The 8,746-nt window shown below is 45.6% G+C and overlaps 1 protein-coding gene across 1 annotated transcript; it reads left to right on the top strand.

Annotated features, from left to right (window-relative positions):
* The first annotated feature begins 562 nt into the window (after positions 1–562).
* TMEM179 (transmembrane protein 179) lies at positions 563–8,469 on the top strand. Its single transcript, XM_075152480.1, has 4 exons — positions 563–864; positions 4,512–4,649; positions 6,149–6,227; positions 8,290–8,469. Exons 1-4 carry the CDS (start codon positions 563–565, stop codon positions 8,467–8,469), a joined length of 699 nt encoding a protein of 232 aa, XP_075008581.1.
* The last annotated feature ends 277 nt before the right edge of the window (positions 8,470–8,746 follow it).

Consider the following 8,746-nt stretch of genomic DNA (forward strand, 5'->3'; position numbering starts at 1 on the left):
GTGTTTTTGGTTTTGTTTTTGTGGTGGAGGGGTGCATGTCACAGCTACCAATATGGGTTACATCGGTGTCCTATGTCATTAGGGGGATGCCCCGCTGAGAGCCGGTGGTACCCAGCCCTGCTGGTGAGGCACAGGCTAATTTAACCCCCTGGGTGCCAGGGTGTATCAGGGACCAGATTCTCCCAAAGAAGAAGGATCCCCCACAACAGCTCTTCCTCTCCGCTCCCCCCGCAAGCCCTGAAGCCATCAGTAGGGGCAGGTCGGGCGGCGGGAGAGGCAGCAGCCGTGTCTGGAGGAGGCATTGCATCGCATTTCATTGCACTGCGCATCCTCCCTCCCCACCCCCTACTGCTGCAGGCTTTCTCCTTCATCTCTCCATCCTCCCACCGCTGCTGCCCCACATCCCTCCCTCCTGCATCACTCCCTCCTGCATCCCTCCCTCCTGCATCCCTCCCTCCTGCATCCTTCCCTCCTGCATCCCTCCCTCCTGCATCCCTCCCTCCTCCATCCCTCCCTCCATCCCTCCCTCCTTCCCTCCCTCTGCCTGCGCAGAGCCGGGGACATGGCGCTCAGCAATTTCCTCTTCGCTCAGTGCATCTGTTACTTCCTGGCCTTCCTCTTCAGCTTCATCGTGGTGGTGCCACTCTCCGAGAATGGCAACGACTTCCACGGCCGGTGCCTGCTCTTCACCGAGGGCATGTGGCTCAACGCCAACCTGACGGTGGAAAGGCAGCGCTTCACCGTGCAGGAGTGGGGGCCCGAGGCCGCCTGCCGCTTCAGCATCTTCACCGGGCTCCTCTCCCTGCTGCTGGCCACAGTCCAGGCCTGGAGGACCCTCTTCTTCCTCTGCAAAGGGCACGAGGAGTAAGTACCCCTGGGGAGGGCAGGGGGTGCCTATCCCTCCTGCAGGCTGGGGCAAGTGGGAGCAGCCTGGGGGTGAAGCACTGGGCTTTGCACCATCCAGATCATCCTGCTCCCCAGAGGGGTTTGGGGTGAGGTGGTGTATTGCCTGCGTCTGTCTGCACACACACCTGTGTCAGGGCCCTCTCCGGAGGATGCTCCCCTGCAGGAATTTGGGGTGGGGGGCCAGATTCAGTGCAATGCACCCACTGCGCTTTGGGTGCAACATCTGGCCAGCTCTGCTGTGGTGGGCATGGAAGGTGCTGGGGGCCGTGGGGTGATGCTGGAGGCTGGAGCTCACAGGTGCCTCCTGTCCATGGTCCCACTACATGTCCCTGCAAAGGAGGGCCTTCCCCAGACGTACACCGGGTATGAAACAACATGGTTGTGAGTGGGAGGGGGCAGAGGGAGTGGTTGTGGTCCCCCTCTATTTTTATCCTGCTTTTGTGGTGGACATGGCAACTATTGCAGAGAACAACTATTGCTTGGTTACAACACGAGAGCAACGCTGAGCGCTCGCTGCAGCAGCCGCAGGGCTGCACTGGCAGCCGGTTACTGTGCTCAGACACACCAAGGGGCATCAGAGCCCAGCAGGAACAGCGAGAGGCTTGGTGGTCCAGGCAGCAGCTCGGGAGCACTGTGCTCTGTGCTTGCCTCTCTGGTGGCCTGTCCTGCCACCTTGAGTAGAGCCCCTGGCACAGGTAACCCAGCCTGCAGGTGCTACAGGGCTAGGGCCCTCCAAGCATCCAGCTGCACAGAGGTGGGACGGCAGGGGCACACGTTGGTGGCTGGCTAGACTAGGAAAGCCATTTTCCCATGGTTTAGGGACAATGTCAAGGGTAAATAATTCATTTCCAGGTCTGTTTGGACAGGAGGTTTCTTGAGTCAGTGGCCGTTATGCACATTTGGGCTTGTACAACACCCTGATGTTGGTAATACTGGGGACTGGATAGCAGTGTTGTCTCTCTGGCTCTTTCCGACTGCTCTCAAGCTGCCTAATACTAAAACGTGCTATAGGAAGTATAGACCAGCAACTTATTTCCATATTGAAACTTGCCTTACAAGATCTTAATACATTTGAATTCAGCTTCCTCAAGTGATCAGATACCTATAGAGGATTAGTGGAATCCAAAGATGCCTTTTTCCATTTTGCAGTTCAGAACTAGTTAATTTTTGGAAGAAACCAGCAGTAAAACCCTTGTAATAATCAAATTTGGATCAGATGTTTGGCCTGCTTCCAAACGTGGCTATTTAGCTCAAAACTGCTGGGCAGGACCCTAAAAATTGTCCCTTTAGGATCACTGCTACTGGGCCAGCTCTGGGGTAAGTTGGCCCAAGGCAGTCAGGGGTAGCACCCTATGCATCCTAGCAAGGTGGCCAGTCTTCATGTGCAATAGCTTTGAATGATCTGTCAGAGAGTTCGGATTGCTAAAAATCCTTCTTAAAAGGGTCTCAGCACCCCTTGCCGCAGGGACAGACTGAGCTCGAGCTGCCTGCGGGAGTAGGAAAAGCAAGTGCTGGCTGCCAGCCATGCTCCAGACCTGGGACCATTCAGGTCAGCTGGAAGGTAAAGGTACAGCTCAGGTCCTTCACTCCTAGGATTGCAAAGCGTCTTCTACTTTGAGTGTAAGCGTTTATCGTTACAGGGCATTCACTCAGTCTGGAATGCGTAGCTCGAAATTCTGATCTAAGGAGAAAAATAGGTGATGTAGAGAGTCAGATTAGCACAGTTCTCTACCGGGATGCCCTGGCCTTAGGAATCTCCAGCACACGGTGATGGTTACTGATTGCCAGCTGCAAATGACGTGCAATGCTGAGCCCTGCTTTGTGGGTGGAAGGTCAGATTCTGGACCTTGGCACCTCTTATGCTGCAGGGTAGGAAGTAGAGGGAGGAGTAGAGGTCCTGGCGATGATCTGCTGAATAATCCTGGTAACTGTTCCTTTTCTAGAGCTATTAACTAATTCTGGTGTCAACTCTGTTTTTATTCAGTGGACAGCTCAAGTCTTTTCTGCCTCTCAGGCCAGCACACCGTGTTAAGGTGCACACAGTGGATATGGCTTTAGTAACACTTGAGATGAAATCCAGGTTAGGTGTGAAATCAGGGCAGGGGCAGTGAACATGCAAACCCATGTTGTGCTCGTACCAGCTCCCTCTGCTATATGGGTGACCCTGGCACTCGGTGGACGTGAGCTGATCTAGTCCGCCAAATCCAGTGAAGCCAAAGGACAAGAGTAGGATTCATCCCAATGTTCATCTAGAAGTCAGGTGTCCTGGCATCCAGCTCCCACTACAGTCTGTAAGGGCACTTCTGGAAGGTGGTTTATTTCACTTCTTTTCTATCAGTGTTGGGATTGGATGACTGTCACTTTGGAGAGAACCTAGACAGCCCCTCTAAAGCCACGTCAACCCAGGAACAAATATCCTAACCCCACTAATTGTTTCCTCATCTCATTTTAAAGAAGTCCTCTTGAGGTCACATATGTCTCACCATGTATAATCTGTAGAAATTAGGATTGTCCAGCCCAGAACCTTCCCGGGATTCGAACACTGACTCAAAAAGCCTCTCGGCTTTTCATGTAATGAGCCACCAAGGGAAAGAAATGACTGGTTTTTTGTTCTCTGGGGTGAGCAGACTCCTTCTGTACCCAGCATAATGATAGTGGCACTGGTGGGAAATTTGTCATATTCATCCTTACCACCTAACCTAAATAGGATGACCTGCCTCCTGGAGTTGCCAGTCTTTCTCCAAGCTAGAATAGATGTCCAGTTTTTAGATAATGAGGTTTTCCAAGTGCCACCTAGAGCAGTTTCAAGTAAAGAAAGGCTTGGTCAGATAAACGAGAGAAGGATTAGAAAGTTTTCACTAGCTAGAATTAAGAGAGCTAGTTAAGCACCAAGGCTGGAAAATGAGTGGACAATTCCTTGACCTTATGGGACCACTGTAAGCATCCCACCCTCTACCACTCCAAACACAGCAGGTGCCTAAGGCTGGCCCTGGTTGGGCAGGCTTAACGGGGCTGAGGTAAATTGACATTCAGCTGGCAGAAATAACATACTGACACCAGAGAAGTCCCAGGAGAAGCTGGCCTGCTCTGCAAATTGCCCATAAAACTGAGATTCGTGTCCTATGATGGCAGTACCTTGTGTTACATTGCTTAAAATGATTATAGCTAACAGTACTGTGTTGTTTTATTTTTAGTTTCCCTCTCCTAGGCAATTTTTGTCCCAATTATCACTTTAGTCATGAAATAATTTTAGCTCCAGTTACTATATAATTTGAGCTAATGACATTTATTTTAACAATGGTGATTTTCATCATTACAGCTAATGAAAGCCATGCTGCGTATGAACAATCTCCACTTAGTATTTGTGATTTAAAGCCCCATCCTTTTCTGGTGGAAAAAAAAATATCAAAAGCACTTACAAATGAAGATAATGTGACTCAAAATCATAATCCATAGTTTTTCAATGTATTAGGTGTTCTTAATTAAAGCAGATGTGTTTCAAATGGAAACTGTTATCTTTTTGCCCAGTGTATGCTGCTTAGAGAGACTGCTGATGTTGTGTTTCAGCTGTTTATGCGTTACATTTTTCTTCCCTTTTATTGCAGCTCTTTCTTTTATGCCTTCCTGAATCTGCTGATCAGCGCCTTTGTGGTGTTTATCACATTTATTGCTAGCACTATAGTGAGTGTAGGATTTAACATGTGGTGTGATGCAATTACCGAAAAAGGAAGCATGCCAAATAGGTTAGTATTGAAGAATACATTTTCTTCCTTTTTTTTTTTCCATATACGCACAAATGAACAGTGGTTTTACAAACTGTAGTTATTACATGCAAGGTGAGCAAAGGGGAGAAGGCATTTGTAATGTGGAAATCCACATTTTTTTCATCTGGAACAAAAACAGCAGATAAAACTTTTTTTGCATTTAGTTCCCCACAAAGAAAAGTACGGTTTCCATGGTGTTTCACGGTCTCAAGCAAAAGAAATCCATTAGTTTAAAAAATTTTATTTCCAAAGGAGAGCTAGATTTGGAGATGCTGTAAGAATGGGGGGAGTGTGACAGGGGACTGGGAGTCGGGGCTCCACGTTTGCTGTCCTGGCTCTGCCACCGACCCACTGTGTGACAGCGGGCAAGTCTCTCATCACAACGGACTATCATCCAAAAACTGGTATAAAGATGCTGGCCTCATAGCGGTGCTGTGGATGCCCTGAGAGCCACAGAATGGAAAGTGCTTTGTAAGTGCAAAGTACAGATGGTTGATACTTTCTTACAGTGCACAAAATGTACAGCTCCTAAAATGGTCTACTGTATCCCACGATGCTTATGCTCCTTATAGGAAACATGATAAGCTGAGGTAGATTTTTTCCTATCAAAAAAATAACAATGAAGAGAAAGGAAAAGGTGACATTTTATGTCATATGATATTGAATAAACGTACTATTTAAAGCATACATTTGTGTTGCACATTGTCATATGTTGTAAAATGCCATAGTAAATGTTCTGTTTAGGGCTGCAACGATTAATCGAATTATTCGAATATTCGGTTAAAAATTCAATTGCAAAAAACATCTAATCGAATATTCGGATAAGAACCCAAGATGACCGACAGCACTGAAAAGGAGAGAGAAGAGGCTGCAGAAATCAACCAAGAGATAGAAAGACAACCTCAAAATCCTGGGATATTTTTCACACCAGTAAAAGTCCAAGTTATTTGTAAAATCTGTAGGCAGCCTCTATCTTACCATCAGAGTATCGTCTCCTTGCTGGAGCATCCGAAACAAAAACACCCACACAATCCCTTCTTCTGAGGCTTTTCCTGATGAAGTCAAAAGGTAACGGAGGCTCATACACTTTGTTTTGTTGAGGGGCGAAGCAACCAAGCTGGGGCGATGCCAGATGTGTATATGTGGGAGGCTTGAGGGTAGCGGGAGAAGAGGGTTTTAAGTATATCGTTGTCATAATAACTATTAAAGTTCCACTTACGGAAGATTGGTGTTATCACTTACATAATTATACATTGGTTTTTTAAAAGAAAGTAATTACATGCCTCTTTTAACCTAGTTTTAGAGAAGATTGGCAAGCAACCTGGTTACTGCAATAACTTGAATATCTTTTGATAGAACATGCCGTTGTGACTGTTTGAAACACATGTAAGACGTTGCTTCATGTTATGTTTGGTTTGCCTGTTTGGAATCTCTGAAGTAATTTTCTTTTTTCCCGTCCAAATGCCTTCCTTGGGTAGCTGTGAAGAATTACAGGATATAGATCTTGAACTGAACTTAGAAAACTCTGCTTTCTACGACCAGTTTGCTATTGCACAGGTAGGTCAGACTAGGTCATGGTTCTATTCCAGTTCATTTGCCATTTGGTCATTGATCTGGGATTGCTGGAGCTGAACTACCATTCCTCTGAAATCAATGGGAACTTTTCCACTGACTTCAGCAAGTGCTGAATCAGCATGATAGTGACAGGCACATTTGCATTTTAAATTCAAAATAGATAGTTTTGAATGCGGACGTGTCAAAACCTGACTCTGCCACTGATCATGTTACTCATGATGGAAAATTTACTGTTTCTCCAAAGGATGAGGTCTGCAAAAGTTGCAACACTCTGGTGTCCTGGATCTCTTCATTGCTGTTCAGAATAATGTCTGACCTGCACCAGATCACAGGGCTGTTAGCTTTGCCTTCCATGAATTTGTCTGAGATCCCCTGAGCCCATATAAATATCAGACCATTGAAAATAATTAAAGATTACTGTCATTTAGATAGGGCTGTTTTCTGATGAATCTTTGAGAAGATTCAACCTCTAAGGCTGTCAGACCTTTCTATTGAATACGCTAGCTCTAAGTCAACAGTCAAAGTCAGTGAACACTGGGACTTGAGCACTTACTCATGTGAGCACATACTGGTTCTGCAAGGAGGATAGCCCCATCCATGCAGGGCTGCACCCATACACATGCTTCTTCTGTTGTCCTGCACGGGAAGAGGCGTTAGCTTGCCTGGGGCACTCCTTGAAGGTAACCGTGCCTCTTGGACACAAGCTAGTTTCGTGCCTTTGTTGCCAGCACTGGCATCTAGACACCCAGCTCAGACATATCTGCATGTAGGCCAGAAATATGCCATAAAAGTGACCCCTTTATATGATGCTCACCCAAGGCCAGGCTGTATTTTGTAGCAGAGTTTGCCATTAGCTCCTAATCTGCCAGCTAGTGGGAGGGTAGCAGAAGTATACCTGTTATCTGTCTATAGCTTTGACTTCATGGGAACTAAGTGTCCATGTCCACCTTGTGAGCTTCCAGTTCTTTAGATATGGTCATATAAGGCCAAATTAACATCTCTTATTTCCAAGATTTGTAGAATAACTTAAAAATTTTCTTTACTGGTGAACTGAGATAATTGTAAGTATGGGCAGAAATACTTAGAATTTCCAAAGTGCATAAGATATATAGGAACGTAAACTCCCTTTAAAAAATAGTGGTCCTTGCTTACCTAAATTGGCAATTAGAGTAAACAGCTGTATTACTGTCTGGAAGTGTTTAAATGTTGTATTTTTTTAATTAAAAATGCAGTCTGTCAAAACTGAAATACAGGGATTCAATTAATGTTTCTTTGCTAAAGGCATCATAGAATTAAAATGGAATTTCTGCCAGAAAGACTTACTACAAATGAGCGTTCTCTGAGGCAGGGAGGCCAACATTCAAGTACCTGTACCAATCAAAGTGTAATTATTTCTGCGAAGTTAAGCAAGAGAGACTGACAAGTTAGTGATGGAACCTATTGCAGATCTGAGGCTTTAAGCCCAGGTATCTCATGCCAGATATAAATGAGCCACCAGGAACTTGGATGGATTGGAGTGGGTTTCTCTTGCTGTCTGAGTTCATGCTAATGTGAACCAGTTACCCCAGAGTGTAACAGTTCAATTGGTAAGATTTTCTCAACAATATTTTGAATAGAAATACCTTAAAATTTATACCTATCCAGGGATAGTGGGAGGCCCGAAGGACCTGGGAAGAAAGTTTTGGAAAATGTCTTAAAACATATTGCAGTTCACAAAAGTGAGATAATCCCAAGAATTTTAGGCTGGCCAGAATGTCAGATATGGGAAGTTCAACGGATGCACCCGGATTATACAGATTTCTTTTTTTTATTATTGTACTTAGTGCATTTTTCCTTCAGTTTTTCTAGTACATAAAGAGTTTTTCCTTTTAAGGTAGGAATAACTTGACAGAGTTGAGGAACAGTGGGGCCAGGACCTCACTGGGTGCGACTTGGTGTAACTCCACGGGTTTTGGTCCAGCTGAGATTTTGATATTCACCTGGACAGTTGACTTTGTTTTTACAATACAGTACTAACCTCTTTATCATTTCTTTTCTTCTCTAGTTTGGTCTCTGGGCTGCCTGGCTGACTTGGCTGGGAATTACCATTCTGGCTTTCCTGAAGGTTTATCACAACTACAGACAGGAGGACCTGCTAGACAGTCTGATCCATGAGAAGGAGCTGTTGCTAAGAAGATCCTCTTCACGAACCTCTTTGCAAGATGAGAAAAGTGGCATGATCTAAAGTGTAAGCAAATTTCCAGGGCAGGATCTAGATTTTATTATTCAGTAGTGTGAGCTGAAGTTGAATCAGGGTATTGAGTGTGTGAGATCTTTTCTTTCCTGAAAAGAGATGTACTTGCGAATCACCCACTTCCTCCATGAGAAATTGTTGGCAGAAATACTTATATTAGGATACAGAGAATGAACGGCCCCATGTGCCATTGGCACAGCAAACTTTCTGTCCTGCACAGGCACAATCTGTAACCTGCTCTTGCTAGCAGAGCTCCTACGTGCTATCA

This window comes from Calonectris borealis, chromosome 5 (assembly GCF_964195595.1).
Source record: "Calonectris borealis chromosome 5, bCalBor7.hap1.2, whole genome shotgun sequence".
Lineage (NCBI taxonomy): Eukaryota > Metazoa > Chordata > Aves > Procellariiformes > Procellariidae > Calonectris > Calonectris borealis.

Bases quoted from the DNA above. Each gene is read 5' to 3' on its own strand.
- TMEM179 (XM_075152480.1), top strand. From the start codon at position 563: ATGGCGCTCAGCAATTTCCTCTTCGCTCAGTGCATCTGTTACTTCCTG. The intron at 865-4,511 runs GTAAGTACCCCT...CTTTTATTGCAG, and splicing joins CTCTGCAAAGGGCACGAGGA to CTCTTTCTTTTATGCCTTCC. The intron at 4,650-6,148 runs GTTAGTATTGAA...TTCCTTGGGTAG, and splicing joins AAAGGAAGCATGCCAAATAG to CTGTGAAGAATTACAGGATA.